The 20,605-nt window shown below is 37.1% G+C and overlaps 1 protein-coding gene across 1 annotated transcript; it reads left to right on the top strand.

The window, feature by feature from the left end:
- Positions 1-48: 48 nt before the first annotated feature.
- Positions 49-18,523, top strand: dmrt2a (doublesex and mab-3 related transcription factor 2a). The gene is made up of 4 exons (XM_061981008.1): positions 49-138; positions 1,940-2,330; positions 6,504-6,606; positions 17,345-18,523. The coding sequence occupies exons 2-4, from the start codon at positions 1,977-1,979 to the stop codon at positions 18,382-18,384; spliced, it is 1,497 nt and encodes a 498-aa protein (XP_061836992.1). The 5' UTR covers positions 49-138; positions 1,940-1,976; the 3' UTR covers positions 18,385-18,523.
- Positions 18,524-20,605: the final 2,082 nt, after the last annotated feature.

Below are 20,605 nucleotides of genomic sequence, written 5' to 3'. Positions count from 1 at the left end.
GAAGTGATTCTGCAAGAGAAAACTTGGCTCAGTCTCTGCATGCATGCTCCACTCTGCACACTGACACGCAATTAACACTCAATTAAGCGCTTGCTACTTTCCCACGACGCTGGACGGAGCCACCATTCACTTGTGGAGGTAAATACATCTTATCTTTCACTTCCCTTTTTAGGAATATGCTCATAAAGTCTATCTATGCACTTAAACACTGGTTTCTATTTAAATTTGTTGCAGCATATTTTAATGTTAAATAGGATATATGAAAGGAAATGTGTTTTTTTTAGCTTAACAAATCACATTGCACCATTCAACAAGGAGTAGGAAAAAGGAGAATTTATTGCATCCTCTTTTTTTTTCATTTTCGGATGTTAAACTTTGCTAATGTCACGAGTTTAACATATCAACAGTTAATTTCATACATTGATGTGCATCAACCAACATCTCCGAAAAGGAGTAGGAAGAAGAAGAGTTTATTTAATCCTTTTTTTAAATGCATTTTCAGATGTTAAACTTTGCTAATGTCACAAGTTTAACATATCAACAGTTCATTTCGTACACTGAAGTGCATCGAGCAACATCTCCGAAAAGGAGTAGGAAGAAGCAGAGTTTATTTCATCCTTTTTTTAAATGCATTTTCAGATGTTAAACCTTGCCAATGTCACGAGTTTAACATATCAACAGTTCATTTCGTACACTGAAGTGCATCGAGCAACGTCTCCGAAAAGGAGTAGGAAGAAGCAGAGTTTATTTCATCCTTCTCAGCAACCACTCCGACGTTGCGTGTTTGACATCTTATACATATGTCAACAGTTCGTACGTTGAAAGAATTCAATACCGTCCGAAAAGGAGTAGGAAGAAGCAGAGTTTATGCCACTGTCATTAGCTCGTTCACCTCCTGTACAGTACACTAATTTACCCTTTTTTTTAACGATCAAAACAATGACAGAAGTGTCTAATGAATAAGGTTTGCATATATATATATATATATATATATATATATATATATATATATATATATATATATCATTGCAGAAGTGTCTAATGAATAATGTTTATATATATATATATATATATATATGTATACACATATATATATATAATATATATCATTGCAGAAGTGTCTAATAAATAAGGTTTATATATACATATATGTATATATATATATATGTGTATGTATATATATATATATATATATATATATATATATATATATCATTGCAGAAGTGTCTAATGAATAAGGTTTATATATATATATATATATCATTGCAGAAGTGTCTAATGAATAAGGTTTATGTGTATATATATATATATATATATATATATATATATATATATATATATATATATATATATATATATATATATCATTGCAGAAGTGTCTAATAAATAAGGTTTATGTATATATATATATATATATATATATATATATATACATATATATACATATATATGTATATATACATATGTATATACATATATATATATAAACCGGTATATATAATATATATATCATTGCAGAAGTGTCTAAAAATAAGGTTTATACGTATATTATATATATATATATATATATATATATATATATATATATATATATATATATATATATATATATATATATATATATATATATATATATATATATATATATATATAATTGCAGCAATATAAATGAATACAATTAATAAAAATAATTAATTTTGTTCAGTAAGATGTGTCATAAAACCTTGTGTACACTATGTATTATGTTAATGAATTAAACAGAAATTAACTAAAAAATAAGATTATTCAGTATTGGGGAAAAAAACGACAGATGCCTTAATTAATGAATGAATTGAGGATAAATAATATCAGACCCCGCAGTTTCTTAATAAAAGTTCATGTCATAAATGGCTGAAAATGTACAAAATTAGGTTTATGGTTAAAATGCATGTTTCTGCAGGGTGTGGAAGCAGCCTCCTGCGAGCATCCGTGCAAACATGACCGAGGGCTGCGAGTTCGAGATCGACGTGGAGAGCGTGGAGGCCGAGGCCGACGATCAGTGCGAGCTGGCCGGCCGCGCGGCGGACGCGGAGGAGGAGCCGGCGGAGGGAGACGGCGGCCACGGCCACGGCAAGCCGGGCCTCGGCGGCCTGAGCCTGGGCGAGCAGCGCAAGCTGAGCCGCACGCCCAAGTGCGCCCGCTGCCGCAACCACGGCGTGGTGTCGTGCCTGAAAGGACACAAGCGCTTCTGCCGCTGGAGGGACTGCCAGTGCGCCAACTGCCTGCTGGTGGTGGAGCGGCAGCGGGTCATGGCGGCGCAGGTGGCGCTACGGAGGCAGCAAGCCACCGAGGTGAGCCTGCATGCTGCACCCTGTATGAATTTCACTTATATTGGCAGGCTCAGCAATCACTGCATGTTTGTGTGTGTGTGTTATATAATACATTTCTTATATATATATATATATATATATATATATATAAATATATAAATATATATACAGTATATATACAGTATATATATATATATATATATAAAAAAAAATATATATATATGAGCCTGCCAAGATAAGTGAAATAGATATATATGCAAATACATATGTTTGTATATATATATATATATATATATATATATATATATATATATATATATATATATACATATATATATATATATATATATATACATATATATGATATTTGCCCAAAAATATGTATTTGCATCTTAATCAGCATGTTTCTTACTTTATAAAGAATAGCAATCATAGGCACCGATCTACATTTCTGCCAGTGGGTGTTCGGTGTTTGTGTATTAGTGTTGTCCCGATACCAATATTTTGGTACCGGTACCAAAAGTGTTTCGATACTTTTCGGTACCTTTTGGTACTTTCCTAAATAAAGGGGACCACAAAAAATGTCATTATTGGCTTTATTTTAACCCAAAAATCTTAGGGTACATTAAACATGTTTATTATTGCAATTTTGTCCTTAAATAAAAGAGTGAACATATAAGACAACTTGTCTTTTAGTAGTAAGTAAGCAAACAAAGGCTTCTAATTTAGTCTGCTGACATATGCACTAACATAATGTGTCATTTATCATTCTATTATTTTCCTCAAAATTATTAAGGACAACTGGTAGAAAATGAATTATTAATCTACTTGTTCATTTACTGTTAATATCTGCGTACTTTCTCTTTCAACATGTCCTATCTACACTTCTGTTAAAATGTAATAATCACTTATTCTTCTGTTGTTTGATACTTTATATTAGTTATGGATGATACCACAAATTTGAGTATCAATCTGATACCAAGTAGTTACAGGATCATACATTGGTCATATTCAAAGTCCTCATGTGTCCAGGGACATTTTTCCTGAGTTTATAAACATAACATAAATAAACAAAAAAAACAAAAACGAAAGATTTTGTGATGTTAAAAAATATCGATGTAATTATAGTAGTATCGACTAGATAGGCTATTGTACTTGGTATTATTACAGTGGATGTTAGGCGTTTGTTTATATTGTAGCGTCCTGAAAGAGTTGGTGCTGCAGGGAATTTGTTCTGTAGTGTTTATGTTGTGTTGCGGTGCAAACATTCTTCCAAAATGTGTTTGTCGTTGTCGTTTAGTGTGGTTCCACTATATGGCACATGTTTATGACAGTGTTGATGTTGTTCATACTGCCACACTTATTGTGACATGTATGGCTGTTGAGTAAGTATGCACTTCATTTGCTCGTGTGCAGTGTGTGTAAAGTCAAGATTATTGTGTCATTAGTTCATTATCAGGCGCAATGAAATCTCGGTTAGGCTTTGTTTATTATAGGTTATATGATTATCCATCCATCCATCCATTTTCTACCGCTTATTCCCTTTTGGGGTCGCGGGGGGCGCTGGAGCCTATCTCAGCTACAATTGGGCGGAAGGCGGGGTACACCCTGGACAAGTCGCCACCTCATCGCAGGGCCAACGCAGATAGACAGACAACATTCACACTCACATCCACACACTAGGGCCAATTTAGTGTTGCCAATCAACTTATCCCCAGGTGCATGTCTTTGGAGGTGGGAGGAAGCCGGAGTACCCGGAGGGAACCCACGCAGTCACGGGGAGGACATGCAAACTCCACACAGAAAGATCCCAAGCCCGGGATTGAACCCAAGACTACTCAGGACCTTTGTATTGTGAGGCAGATGCACTAACCCCTCTGCCACCGTGAAGCCCGGTTATATGATTAGTGACTTTTAATTTTAGTTTTTGAAAACCGGACCAAACTCGTCTCTAAATTAACAACAGCAAGATAGATTTTTCAAAAATTATTTCAAAGATTGAAAGTTGCCATCAATTCCACGTGGGTGCTTGGCATTGCCCGGGCCCCAAAGGATTTGGATATTTTTCCCTTTATATATTCAATCTGCAGTTTCCAACATAATTTATTATCAGTTATTATTCCCAAAAACTTAGTTTCACATACTCTATCAATTTCCACTTGATTACATTTTAATTTTGCTTCACAATTTGTCCTTGCACCAATAAACACCATACATTTAGTTTTCTTATCATTTAATGATAACTTATTAATATCAAACCTTTTTTTTTTAGCTGAAGCAACTCAACCTCTATTATCCTCAACATTTCCTTCAAGTCTTCTCCTGAACAATATACATTAGTATCAACTGCAAACATAATACATTTCAATTTATTAGATACTGAACAAATATCATTTAAATAAAGTATGAATAACTTAGGTCCCAATAAAGAGCCTTGTGGAACCCCACAAGTTACTATTCTTGGCTGTGATTTAGTCTTATTAATATCCCCATATTGAGATCTATTACTTAAATAACTACTTAACCACTGTTGTGAAACACCTGTGATGCCAGTTTTACAATTTTTGCATTGTTATCCGAGAAATAGCTTACTTTACCACAAATATGACACTTTATTTTTTTAATTTGCTGAATTACATGCACACGTGCAAGTTTAAACATAAAACAGTTTTGAAAGTAGTTTCTTTGAAAAGTAGGTGAAGCATGACTTTCTTTATTTACTGTATTTAGATATTGTTATTTATTCAGAAAGGTGCACAATAAAGATTGTATATGAGCCAGATTATATAGCATATAGTTGCTCATTTCCATCTGTAGTTCCTCGTATGTGGCTGGCACTATGGGTAGGACACAAGTGACTAGCAGGATGGCAGAAGCTGGATTTGTACCAGCAACTCTCCAGTTTTCTGGGCAACCACTCTGGGCCAAGCATTTAAAATGTAAACAATGCACTGTGTTTTCTTAGTCATGCATTCTTTATTATATTTATTACACAAATAAATATGAGTAGCATTTTTAATTTTAGCGGAAAATGTGTCATCTAGGGCCGCCCCTAAACGCGGGTCATGTGCTGTGCGTAGGGCCCTGCGATACGTGCCCCCGTTTTGTGTGAAGGAGCGCATGGAAAATGTCAAATAATGGAATTTTACCACAAGCGTATTCCAAGCCCCTTCCTGCTCCGTCACTGATTGGAAAATAATGGCAAACTTCCACATACATTTACATTGTCCCGTGTGGCGCACAGAGTTAGTGCTTGTCAATTATATGTCTATTGTATATATTATATAAACATGCATCCATCCATCCATTTTCTACCGCTTGTCCCGTTCGGGGTCGCGGGGGTGCTGGAGCCTATCTCAGCTGCATTCGGGCGGAAGGCGTGGTACACCCTGGACAAGTCGCCACCTCATCGCAGGGCCAACACAGATAGACATACAACATTCATGTATTTACTTATTTTCTTATTAATTTTTTTAATTTATTTTTCAACTTATTTTGTATAATAATATAATATATCAGTGTATATTATAAACTGTATATATAATATGTACATTTTACATATTGATTATATTTTATATTGCTACTATGGTCTACTTAATACCCGTATTATCTTTTCCATCCTTACCCTTTCCATCCTTTGAAACTGAGCTACTGTGTGGAACAATTTCCCTTGTGGATCAATAAAATATGTCTAAGTCTAAATCAAGGAAACAGTTGTACCAGATTTTGGTCCTGTCAGGAAGGTATGTCACAAAAACAAAAATATTAAAATAATAATAAATACGAAAATACAAATATTTTGACGAATTTGTTTAGTACAAAACATGCTTTAAACACAATTCTAGTTTGATTAAAAAATAATAAAATTATTTCATTCAAATAAACAAAGTGCGATTTTTTTCCGCAGAGGCTGTCACTATAACATTCTACCGAGGGCCCCAATTTAGCATGCAGGTGGCATTATTTACGGTTATTTGTAAATAAAGGCTACATTTGCACAGATTGAACAGACCTGAAAAGGATTTAAGCAAAGCTTATATCTGAATACTACAACTTCTCCATGTCTTTTCATAAATTAGTAGAGACCTCCAACCTATTCATGACAACATAACTTTTGCATATTTAACTGAAGTTTGAGTAATTCATAGAAAGTGGGAAGCACGTTTTGATGGCTTCTTTTAAACCGTCTTTCAGGACAAGAAAGGACTATCTGGCAAACAGATTCCAGCGGAGAGGAGGACCATCTATCAGCGACATGTTCGTCCATCCACTCTGCTGGCCAAAAGCATCCTGGAAGGTAAAATAACAGAAGCAAAAAAAAAATGTTTGATCTTTTTCTGCGACTCTACTGTACTAGAGTTACTTTGTTTATACACCAGCTCACACTATTGTAAATACAGCCATGTGTAATCAACTATTCATCACAATTACTCCTCTATGGACAAGTGTTTCTTACAGCTGGGATGAATTAAATGCATTTTTTTAATTAATGAAGTATGCTACAGCTGAAAGTAACCCTGAGAAGAATACTCAAGTATGTAAGTGGAGATGAAATATAATCACGTTATGAATATCCTAGTAACAGCGAGTCCCAGCAGGCACAATACATTGATACTACGTTGATTAAACATACATGTTTTTTTTTTAAAACTGACTTCGAAACAACGTTGCAAAATAGTTGTATTTGTAAATTGCCAACTACGTTATTAGTTGGCAAATGACCAAATTTCAATGGTCAAACTAACGTCACAACCTGACATAGAATAAACGTTATTAAAAAGTATGTTGTTTCAACGTTGTATTTGTGTTGTAGAATTTTGGTCGGGAAAATGACCAAAATTCAATGGTGGGGAAATGACCAAATTTCAATGGTCAAATCAACGTCAGGACCTGACACTGATTAAACGTCAAAAAGCATGTTGTTTCAACGTTGTATTTGTGTTGTAGAATATTGGTTGTGAAATGACCAAAATTCAATGGTCAAATCAACGCCACAACCTGACATTGATTAAACGTCGTTAAAAAGCATGTTGTTTCAACGTTGTATATGTGTTGTAGAATTTTGGTTGGGAAATGACCAAAATTCAATGGTCAACTCAATGTCGCAACCCAACATTGATTAAATGTTGTCAAAAAGTATGTTGTTTCTAGGTTGTATTTGTGTCCTAGAATTTTGGTTGGGAAATTAACAAAATTCAATGGTCAAATCTACGTCAGAACCAGACATTGTTTAAACGTCGTTAAAAGCATGTTGTTTCAACGTTATATTTGTGTTGTAGAATTTTGGTCGGGAAATTACCAAATTTCAATGGTCAAATCATTGTCAGGACCCGACATTGATGAATCAAAAAGGATATTGTTGCAACGTTGTATTTGTGTTGTAGAATATTGGTTGTGGAATGACCAAAATTCAATGGTCAAATCAACTTCAGGACCCAACATTGATTAAATGTTGTCAAAGAGCATGTTGTTTCAACGTTGCATTTGTGTTGTAGAATTTTGGTAGGGAAATGACCAAATTTCAATGGTCAAATCAACGTCAGAACCCGACATTGATTAAACATCAAAAAGCATGTTGTTTCAACGTTGTATTTGTGTTGTAGAATATTGGTTGGGAAATTATCAAAATTCAATGGTCAAATCAACTTCAGGACCCAACATTGATTAAATGTTGTCAAAGAGCATGTTGTTTCAACGTGTATTTGTGTTGTAGAATTTTGGTTGGGAAATGACCAAAATTCAATGGTCAAATTGACGTCAGGACCTGACACTGATTAAAGGTCAAAAAGCATGTTGTTTCAACGTTGTATTTGTGTTGTGGAATATTGGTTGTGAAATGACCAAAATTCAATGGTCAAATCAACGTCACAACCCAACATTGATTAAATGTTGTCAAAAAGTATGTTGTTTCTAGGTTGTATTTGTGTCGTAGAATTTTGGTTGGGAAATGACCAAACTTCAAAGGTCAAATTAACGTCACGACCTGACATTGATTAAACGTTGTTAAAAAGCATGTTGTTTCAACGTTGTATTTGTGCTGTAGAATTTTGGTCGGGAAATTACCAAATTTCAATGATCAAATCATCGTCAGGACCCGACATTGATTAAAAATCAAAAAGGATATTGTTACAACGTTGTAATTGTGTTGTAGAATATTGGTTGTGAAATGACCAAAATTCAATGGTCAAATCAACGTCGCAACCCAACATTGATTAAATGTTGTCAAAAAGTATGTTGTTTCTACGTTGTATTTGTGTTGTAGAATTTTGGTTGGGAAATGACCAAACTTCAAAGGTCAAATCAACGTCACGACCTGAAATTGATTAAACGTTGTTAAAAAGCATGTTGTTTCAACGTTGTATTTGTGTTGTAGAATTTTGGTCGGGAAAATGACCAAAATTCAATGGTCAAATCAACGTCAGGACCTGACACTGATTAAACGTCAAAAAGCATGTTGTTTCAGCGTTGCATTTGTGTTGTAAAATATTGGTTGGGAAATGATCAAAATTCAATGGTTAAATCAACTTCAGGACCCAACATTGATTAATTGTTGTCAAAGAGGATGTTGTTTCAGCGTTGCATTTGTGTTGTAAAATATTGGTTGGGAAATAAACAAAATTCAATGGTCAAATCAACGTCAGAACCCAACATTGATTAAACATCAAAAAGCATGTTGTTTCAAAGTTGTATTTGTGTTGTAGAATATTGGTTGTGAAATGACCAAAATTAAATGGTCAAATCAACGTCACAACCTGACATAGAATAAACGTTATTAAAAAAGTATGTTGTTTCAACGTTGTATTTGTGTTGTAGAATTTTGGTCGGGAAAGGACCAAAATTCAATGGTCAAATCGACGTCAGGACCTGACACTGATTAAACGTCAAAAAGCATGTTGTTTCAGCGTTGCATTTGTGTTGTAAAATATTGGTTGGGAAATAACCAAAATTCAATGGTCAAATCAACATCAGAACCCGACATTGATTAAACATCAAAAGCATGTTGTTTTAACGTTGTATTTGTGTTGTAGAATATTGGTTGGGAAATTATCAAAATTCAATGGTCAAATCAACTTCAGGACCCAACATTGATTAAATGTTGTCAAAGAGCATGTTGTTTCAACGTTGTATTTGTGTTGTAGAATTTTGATTGGGAAATGACCAAAATTCAATGGTCAAATTGACGTCAGGACCTGACACTGATTAAAGGTCAAAAAGCATGTTGTTTCAACGTTGTATTTGTGTTGTAGAATATTGGTTGTGAAATTACCAAATTTCAATGGTCAAATCAACGTCACAACCCGACATTGATTAAATGTTGTCAAAAAGTATGTTGTTTCTAGGTTGTATTTGTGTCGTAGAAGTTTGGTTGGGAAATTAACAAAATTTAATGGTCAAATCTACGTCAGAACCAGACATTGTTTAAACGTCGTTAAAAGCATTTTGTTTCAACGTTGTATTTGTGTTGTAGAATTTTGGTCGGGAAATTACCAAATTTCAATGGTGAAATCATTGTCAGGACCCGACATTGATTAAACATCAAAAAGGATATTGTTGCAACGTTGTATTTGTGTTGTAGAATATTGGTTGTGAAATGACCAAAATTCAATGGTCAAATCAACTTCAGGACCCAACATTGATTAAATGTTGTCAAAAAGCATGTTGTTTCAACGTTGTATTTGTGTTGTAGAATTTTGGTGGGGAAATGACCTAATTTCAATGGTCAAATCAACGTCAGCACCTGACACTGATTAAACGTCAAAAAGCATGTTGTTTCAACATTGCATTTGTGTTGTAGAATTTTGGTGGGGAAATGACCTAATTTCAATGGTCAAATCAACGTCAGGACCTGACACTGATTAAACGTCAAAAAGCATGTTGTTTCAACGTTGTATTTGTGTTGTAGAATATTGGTTGTGAAATGACCAAAATTCAATGGTCAAATCAACGCCACAACCTGACATTGAGTAAACGTCATCATAAAGCATGTTGTTTCAACGTTGTATATGTGTTGTAGAATTTTGGTTGGGAAATGACCAAAATTCAATGGTCAACTCAACGTCGCAACCCAACATTGATTAAATGTTGTCAAAAAGTATGTTGTTTCTACGTTGTATTTGTGTTGTAGAAGATTGGTTGGGAAATGACCAAACTTCAAAGGTCAAATCAACGTCACGACCTGACATTGATTAAACGTTGTTAAAAAGCATGTTGTTTCAACGTTGTATTTGTGCTGTAGAATTTTGGTCGGGAAATGACCAAATTTCAATGGTCAAATCATCGTCAGGACCCGACATTGATTAAACATCAAAAAGGATATTATTGCAACGTTGTATTTGTGTTGTAGAATATTAGTTGTGAAATGACCAAAATTCAATGGTCAAATCAACACCACAACCTGACATTGAGTAAACGTCATCATAAAGCATGTTGTTTCAATGTTGTATTTGTGTTGTAGAATTTTGGTTGGGAAATGACCAAAATTCAATGGTCAACTCAACGTCGCAACCCAACATTGATTAAATGTTGTCAAAAAGCATGTTGTTTCTACGTTGTATTTGTGTTGTAGAATATTGGTTGGGAAATGACCAAACTTCAAAGGTCAAATCAACGTCATAACCTGACATTGATTAAACGTCGTTAAAAAGCATGTTGTTTCAACGTTGTATTTGTGTTGTAGAATTTTGGTCGGGAAATGACCAAAATTCAATGGTCAAATCAACGTCACAACCGAAATTGATTAAATGTTGTCAAAAAGCATGTTGTTTCTACGTTGTATTTGTGTTGTAGAATTTTGGTTGGGAAATTAACAAAATTCAATGGTCAAATCAACGTCACAACCCGACATTGATTAAACGTCATCAAAAAGCATGTTGTTTCAACGTTGTATTTTTGTTGTAAAATATAACCTTTTTTGCCAGACCTGACGCACCTGCAAAATACGGGGATTTTTTGTGCATGTTAAGGGCCTCAAAAAGGCGTCCAAACGTATGGACAAAAAACAACTCATCAATTTCAATTGGGCCTTTGCGGAAAAAAACAATATAATACATGTTTTAGTAGTTTTTGGTATGAGCGTCACAATCAAAACCCCAATAAGTCATGTTACCAACACCAGTGATTCTTAAACTGTGTGGTGAAATCACTTAATTATGTGTAATTAAATTACAGTGTTTTATTTTCCCATATTCCAACACAGTGTTACCGTTCAAACTGTGTATAATGCATACTTGCCAACCCTCCCGGATTTTCCGGGAGACTCCCGAAATTCAGCGCCTCTCCCGAAAACCTCTCGGGACAAATTTTCTCCCGAAAATCTCCCGAAATTCAGGCGGACCTGAGTGACGTGTTGACAGCCTGTTTTCACGTCCGATTTCCCACAATATAAACAGCATGCCTGCCAAATCACGTTATAACTGTAGAATGATCGAGGGCGAGTTCTTGGTTTCTTATGTGGGTTTATTGTTAGGCAGTTTCATAAACGTCCTCCCAGCGCGGCAACAACACACAACAACAGCAGTCACGTTTTCGTCTACCGTAAAGCAGTTCGTCTGCCGTAAACAGCAATGTTGTGACACCCTTAAACAGGACAATACTGCCATCTACTGTACATGCATATGCGACAATAACATCTACGGCTTTTAGAGAGTGCAGTGCACAACTGCGCACACAACAAGGAGACGAAGCAGAATGCACCATCAGAGAGGGTGTTCAGCATGAAAGTACCAATGATTGTCACACACACACTAAGTGTGGTGAAATTTGTCCTCTGCATTTGACTCATCCCCTTGTTCACCCCCTGGGAGGTGAGGGGAGCAGTGGGCAGCAGCAGTGCCGCGCCCGGGAATCATTTTTGGTGATTTAACCCCCAATTCCAACCCTTGATGCTGAGTGCCAAGCAGGGAGGTAATGGGTACCATTTTTAATAGTCTTTGGTATGACTCGGCCGGGGTTTGAGCTCACAACCTACCGATCTCAGGGCGGACACTCTAACCACTAGGCCACTGAGTAGTGCATGGTTAGAAAAATAGTGACAGAGAATAGAACAAGGGTGGAAAATTCAACCCTTAACTCAACAATGAGTAGATGAGTGTTATGTGTGTGTATATGTGTAAATAAATGAACACTGAAATTCAAGTATTTCTCTTATATATATATATATATATATATATATATATATATATATATATATATATATATATATACATACATACATATATATATATATATATGTATATGTATATATATATATATATATATATATATATATATATATATATATATATATATATATATATATATATATATAGCTAGAATTAACTGAAAGTCAAGTATTTCTTATATATATATATATATATATATGAAATACTTGACTCCTCCCCTCTTAACCACACCCCCAACCACGCCCCCGCCCCAACCACGCCCCCCTCCCCACCTCCCGAAATCGGAGGTCTCAAGGTTGGCAAGTATGGTATAATGTCACGGTGTTACTTGTTAAATCCAACTTCTGCCTTGTTTTAAGTGAATATTTAGGCCTACTACGTTACTGTATTGTAATGTTGGTCATTATGGTGGTACTTGGAGAAGTTTGAGAACCACTGACTTACACATTTTAAAGCTGTACGGTTGTGTGAAACAATAACAATAACAATAACTTCTCCATACTGCAGCATGATAAATACACCACATGGTGGCGCTGTTAAAAAAGCCCCGTAAGTCCAATTGGTTTGAAATTTCTCACACAAAAATACTGTAACTTTAGGGGGTTTAGCCGAATCGCCGCAAAATTTGGTACTCACCTTTAAAGAACTGATCACCACTTGTGTGTAAAATTTGAGCGAGGTTGGTTGAAAAACAAAATGTCTTAGTAATAAATCATTGGTCATTTGTCTAATGCAGGGGTGTCAAACATACGGCCCCTGGGCCGGATCAGGCCCACAAACAGGTTTAATCCGGCCCGCCGCCAGCTGGATGAGTCTGCAATGTTTTTTCATTAAATAAACTGTTGTTCTAATTGTGGCCACTAGATGTCGCAATAGACATTCTGTTAGGCAAGCAAACAATGTATTACCCGGCCAAGCACGTATCCCAAGAAAAAGGTACACAGTAAAGCCTGGCTGAGGCTCCTCCCCCTCGACACAAATGAAACGTAAAACCTGCCGGGGTTTTTTTTACCTCTTCTGCTTCGAACACGTCGTTCTTTGTCTCCGTCTTTGCTCCAAAATGTCTCAAAAAATATGAAAGTGGACGCAACGTGTAACTCAACTCTCTGGAATAGTTTCTACCTCCGTTTGTATGCTTTGTTGAGTCAGCACAGGATTTATAAGTAGAAATGACAAATGAGGTATTTGATACCGAGAAGAGTTTTTATTCATTTATTTGGTATTTTGTTTAATCCTCGATAGGACTTAAATGTAATGGCTTTGCAGGCAGGCTGAGACAACGTCTAAGTTCATCGTGTTTGTCATTGGGTTTTTTTAAAAATTGCACCAATTTTTTCTTTAGAATTTTTAACTAACTTGGAAGTATTTTGTCAAGGGGCTAAGACTTAGACCAACTTTAATGATCCCCAAGGGAAATTGTTCCACATTATTTTCGGTCTCAATCAATCAATCAATTATATAGCCCTAAATCACGAGTGTCTCAAAGGGCTGCACAAGCCACAACGACATCCTAGGCTCGGATCCCACATCAGGGCAAGAAAAAAACTCAACCCAATGGGATGACAATGACAATCTGTACATTTTCAGAATGTGCTTGTTCTATTTTTGGCCAAAGTAAAACAAAGAAAACTATCTAAAGTTGTCTTTATTTTCAAGTTATTATGGCATGATTTTAACAGTCCGGCCCACTTTGAAATAGATTTTGCTCGATCTATACGTTGTTCTATTTTTGGCCAAAGTAAAACAAAGAAAACTACCTAAAGTGGTCTTTATTTTTAAGTTATTATGCCATGATTTTAACAGTCCGGACCCACTTTGAAATAGATTTTGCTGGATCTGTACATTTACAAAATGTGCTTGTTCTAGTTTTGGCCAAAGTAAAACAAAGAAAACTATCTAAAGTTGTCTTTATTTTTAAGTTATTATGCCATGATTTTAAGTCTGGGCCAATTTGAAATAGATTTTGCTCGATCTGTACATTTTCATAACGTGCTTGTTCTATTTTTGGCCAAAGTAAAACAAAGAAAACTATCCAAAGTTGTCTCTATTTTTAAGTTATTAGGCCATGATTTTAACAGTCCGGGCCAATTTGAAATAGATTTTGCTCGATCTGTACATTTTCAGAATGTGCTTGTTCTAGTTTTGGCCAAAGTAAAACAAAGAAAACTATCCAAATTTGTCTTTATTTTTAAGTTATTATGGCATGATTTTAACAGTCCGGGCTCACTTTGAAATAGATTTTGCTCGATCTGTACATTTTCAGAACGTGCTTGTTCTATTTTTGGCCAAAGTAAAACAAAGAAAACTATCTAAAGTTGTCTTTATTTTTAAGTTATTATGGCATGATTTTAAAAGTCCGGGCCAATTTGAAATAGATTTTGCTCGATCTGTACATTTTCAGAATGTGTTTGTTCTATTTTTGGCCAAAGTAAAACAAAGAAAACTATCCAAAGTTGTCTTTATTTTTAAGTTATTATGCCATGATTTTAACAGTGCGGGCCAATTTGAAATAGATTTTGCTCGATCTGCACATTTTCAGAATGTGCTTGTTCTATTTTTGGTCAAAGTAAAACAAAGAAAACTATCTAAAGTTGTCTTTATTTTTAAGTTATTATGGCATGATTTTAACAGTCCGGCCCAATTTGAAATAGACTTTGCTCGATCTATACATTGTTCTATTTTTGGCCAAAGTAAAACAAAGAAAACTACGGTATCTAAAGCTGTCTTTATTTTTACGTTATTATGCCATGATTTTAACAGTCCGGGCCAATTTGAAATAGATTTTGCTCGATCTGCACATTTTCAGAATGTGCTTGTTCTATTTTTGGTCAAAGTAAAACAAAGAAAACTATCTAAAGTTGTCTTTATTTTTAAGTTATTATGGCATGATTTTAACAGTCCGGCCCAATTTGAAATAGACTTTGCTCGATCTATACATTGTTCTATTTTTGGCCAAAGTAAAACAAAGAAAACTATCTAGAGTTGTCTTTATTTTTAAGTTATTATGGCATGATTTTAACAGTCCGGGCCCACTTTGAAATAGATTTTGCTGGATCTGTACATTTTCAAAATGTGCTTGTTCTATTTTTGGCCAAAGTAAAACAAAGAAAACTATCTAAAGTTGTCTTTATTTTTAAGTTATCATGCCATGATTTTAACAGTCCGGCCCAATTTGAAATAGATTTTGCTCGATCTGTACATTTTCAAAATGTGCTTGTTCTAGTTTTGGCCAAAGTAAAACAAAGAAAACTATCTAATGTTGTCTTTATTTTTAAGTTATTATGCCAAACTATATACATTATAAAAAATGTAATTTCAGTTCTAATGTGTCTTGTACATGTTAAAGAATGGACATGTTAAATAATAAAGCATCCTGAATCCTGAATCCTGATGATTTTAACAGTCCGGCCCACTTTGAAATAGCTTTTCCTCCATGCGGCCCCTGAGCTAAAATTAGTTGGTTATAAAAAAAAAAAGATAAGATATCTGTGTTTCAAGTATGCCAAAATGTCTTACAAACCATTCTGACCACAACCATTTAACCAAAAGAGTTTCGGGTGTAACGTGACATTGCCAACTAGTGGCCTGGTATGCTCATTACAGCATCATTGTTGTAAAGTTGATTGATTGGTTGATTGAGACTTTTATTAGTAGATTGCACAGTACAGTACATATTCCGTACAATTGACCAGTAAATCAGTGGTCCCCAACGTTTTTTTAATTGCGGACCGGTCAACGCTTGAAAATTTGTCCCAAGGACCGGGGGTGGGGGGTGGGGGGCTTTTTTTTAATTTTATTTTATTTTTTTTGTCATTAAAAAATACAATCATGCGTGCTTACGGACTGTATCCCTGCAGACTGTATTGATCTATATTGATATATAATGTAGGAACCAGAAATATTAATAACAGAAAGAAACAACCCTTTTGTGCGAATGAGCATACTTGCCAACCCTCCCGGATTATCCGGGAGACTCCCAAAATTCAGCGCCTCTCCCGAAAACCTCCCGGGACAAATTTTCTCCCGAAAATCTCCCGAAATTCAGGCGGACCTGGAGGCCACGCCCCCTCCAGCTCCATGCGGACCCCCCAGGTCCGCATGGAGCAATGTTGTTGTAATATATTGAGTTGGAGGCAATAAACAGGCGAGGGGATGAAGTACGTCTCTTTACTGTAGACTTCAGAACAGACTCACACACTTGACGTCAGGTGCGCAACACCACGTAAATCGTTGGCCAACCAAAAAGTAACCCCAGTACGCTATAGCCAACATTCACCAGGAGATGGCAACAGACAAACATAGATCATTTTCAGTGAATTCTAGCTAGCTATATATATATATATATATATATATATATATATATATATATATATGAAATACTTGACTTGGTGAATTCTAGCTGTAAATATACTCCTCCCCTCTTAGCCACGCCCCCAACCACGCCCCCGCCCCACCCCGACCACGCCCCCCCACCCCCCACCTCCCGAAATCGGAGGTCTCAAGGTTGGCAAGTATGGCGAATGAGTGTGAATTGAGGGAGGTTTTTTGGGTTGGTGCACTAATTGTAAGTGTATCCTGCGTTTTTTATGTTGATTTAATAAAAATAAAAAAATAAAAAAATAATTTTTTATTTTTTTATTTCTTGTGCGGAACGGTACCACTGCTCTAAATGGTAACACCCGAATAAGTTTTTCAACTTGTTTAAGTCGGGGTCCACGTTAATCAATTCATAGTATAAATATATACTATCGGCATAATCCAGTCATCACACAAGTTAATCATCAGAGTATATACATTGAATTATTTACAATAAGTGATTATGATATTTGTGTTGTTGTCGTGCAATAAAGCTTCTTGATTGTTTTGAACAAACAGGGTTTCGCCCGGGGCCGACCGACCCCTTCCTGGCCGCCAACTCGTCCCTCCCGCCGCCGCTGAGCGACCGCATGAGGAAGCGGCGGGCGTTCGCCGACAAGGAGCTGGAGAGCATCATGCTGGAGCGCGAGTACAAGGAGCGTGAGCTGCTGGAGAACGGCCAAGCCTCGCTGCTCTTCCCGAGCAACATGGTGCACCACCCTGCCGACTACAACTCCTACAAGGCGGCGTATTCGCCCGGCGCTCCGCCCGAGACGGCGCCCAAAGACCTGTGCGGCCTGCTGGGCCCCGCCTGCCTGGATGTGTCCATGCCGTACTCGGCCTCCGCCAACGTGGAGCTCATCTCGTCCAACGTGAGCGTGGCCGCCACTTACCGCCACTACCCGCTGCAAGCGGCGCGGGGCTGCAGCGGCGGCGCAGGCTTCGTCATGTGGCCCAGAGGGGCCGCCAACCTGGGCGACGCCCTTCTGTACCAGCAGTGCCTCTTCAACGCCACGGCGGTGCAAAACATGAAGCCCGGCGCCATTTGGGAGCCCAAGGCGATGCCCGCCGAGAGCCAGTCGCCAGAGCAGGACCCCACCGACGTGCTGGCCGCCCTGCCGCAGGACCCCGCCGAGCCAAAAGCTGCCTGCGCCGCACAAGGCGGGCAGAGGGAGAGCTCGGCCTTCTACCCCCCAAAGAGGAGCTTCGGTCCCGCCTTCCATCACAGCTCATCGTCCCAGAAAGCGGGCAAAGACGGCGGCAAGTTCTCGGTGAAGGTCAACTCCACCTTCCACTCGCTCATCCAGCATTCCCTGGCGGACAGGAACGGCGGCGTGCCGGACCTCAGGGCGCCGTACTGCAAAGAGCTCCTGCAGGAAGCCGCGCGCAAGCTCAGGGAAAGCTCCGCCAAGGACGCTCAGGCCGCCAAAATCACTGACAGATACGCCAAAGACTTCACCTCCAAACCCGGCGGGACCAAGATGGCTCCTGGCGAGTCCTTGTCCTTCTCTGTGGAGGCCATTTTGAAAAGGCCTGCCATGAGTCGGGCCTTCCATTGAGTTATAAATATGTAGAGCGTATAAAATTATGGCACCGAAAAGAAGGCCACTTTGTACAGTGTATTATAGATCCTTTTGTCACTTTTTGCATGTTGAATAACTTTATTGTGAAGAGTATTTAAACACTTTCTCATGTCAATAAACTTCATAGGACTTTGAATTTTTCTCCCAGTTCTTTCCATCACTTTAATCATAAGGCAAATATTTAATATTGCTGCGTAGATAATTGTGTCAGTTTCCTGCCAATCAAAAAATTAATCACCTTTATTGACTAAATAGCTGGCAAAGCCCGTGTTAAGCAGTCACGGTCTGGGGCTGCACGAGTGCTGCTGGCACTGGAAAGCTGCGGTTCATTTAGGGCACAGGTGTCAAACTCAAGGTCCGGGGGCCAGATGTGGGCCCGCCACTTCATTTGACTAGGCCGGGGGTCGGCAACCCGCGGCTCCATAGCGCCGCCCTAGTGGCTTTCTGGAGCTTTTTCAAAAATGTATGAAAAATGGAAAAAGATGAGGGGAAAAAAATATATTTTTTGTTTTAATATGGTTTCTGTAGGAGGACAAACATGACACAAACCTCCATAATTGTTATAAAGCACATTGTTTATATTAAACATCAGGGATGTCCGATAATGGCTTTTTGCTGATATTACGATATTGTCCAACTCTTTAATTACCGATACCGATATATACAGTCGTGGAATTAACACATTATTATGCCTAATAATATAAGGTCCTTTTTAAAATAAATAAATAAATAAAATAAAATAAGATAAATAAATTAAAAACATTTTCTTGAATAAAAAAGAAAGTACAACAATATAAAAACAGTTACATAGAAACTAGTAATTAATGAAAATAAATAAAATTAACTGTCAAAGGTTAGTACTATTAGTGGACCAGCAGCACGCACAATCATGTGTGCTTACGGACTGTATCCCTTGCAGACTGTATTGATATATATTGATATATAATGTAGGAACCACAATATTAATAACAGAAAGAAACAACCCTTTTGTGTGAATGAGTCTAAATGGGGGAGGGAGGTTTTTTGGGTTGGTGCACTTGTGTTTTTTATGTTGTTTTAATTTTTAAAAAAAAACGATACCGATAATAAAAAAAACGATACCGATATTTTCCGATATTACATTTTAAAGCATTTATCGGCCTGATATTATTGGACATCTCTATTAAACATGCTTCACTGATTCGAGTATTTGGCGAGCGCCGTTTTGTCCTACTAATTTTGGCGGTCCTTGAACTCACCGTAGTTTGTTTACATGTACAACTTTCCCCGACTTTCGAGGATGTGTTTTATGCCTCTCCTTTTTCTGTCTCATTTTGTCCACCAAACTTTTAACATTGTGTGTGAATGCACAAAGGTGAGTTTTGTTGATGTTGACTTGCGTGGAGTGACCATATTTGGTCACTGCATGACTGCAAGCTAATCGATGCTAATATGCTATTTAGACTAGCTATATGTACATATTGCATCATTATGCCTCATTTGTAGGTATATTTGAGGTCTTTTAGTTTCCTTTAAGTCCTCGTAATTCAATGTATATCTCATGACACACTATCTGTATGTAATATAATATGGCTTTTAATTTTTGCGGCTCCAGACAGATTTGTTTTTGTATTTTTGGTCCAATATGGCTCTTTCAACATTTTGGGTTGCCGACCCCTAGACTAGGCCCTCAAAGGCCTGGAAATAATATGTACACTATATTTCCAAAAGTATTTGGCCACCTGCCTTGACTCGCATATGAACTTGAAGTGCCATCTCATTCCTATCCTGGAGCGTTCAAAGTTCCTTTCACTGGAACTAAGGGGAAAAACAATCCCACACCATAATTCCTCCCCCACCAAATTTCACACTCTGTACAATGCAGTCCGAAATGTAGCATTCTCCTGGCAACCTCCAAACCCAGACTGGTCCATCAGATTACCAGATGGAAAAGCGTGATTCATCACTCCAGAGAAGGCATCTCCACTGCTCTAGAGTCCAGTGGCGACGTGCTTTACACCACTGCATCCCACGCTTTGCATTGGACTTGGAGATGTAAATGCACTGTAGCACTTTGACTTTGTTTGTTCAATCTAAAGTGCTTTTACAAATAAAATCTATTATTATTATTATTATTATTATTATGTATGGCTTAGAAGCAGCTGCTCGGCCATGGAAACCCATTCCATGAAGCTCTCTGCGTACTGTACGTGGGCTA

This window comes from Nerophis lumbriciformis, linkage group LG20 (assembly GCF_033978685.3).
Source record: "Nerophis lumbriciformis linkage group LG20, RoL_Nlum_v2.1, whole genome shotgun sequence".
Taxonomy (NCBI): domain Eukaryota; kingdom Metazoa; phylum Chordata; class Actinopteri; order Syngnathiformes; family Syngnathidae; genus Nerophis; species Nerophis lumbriciformis.
The sequence above is the reverse complement of the archived record's forward strand: the minus strand, read 5'-3'. Positions and strand labels throughout refer to the sequence as shown.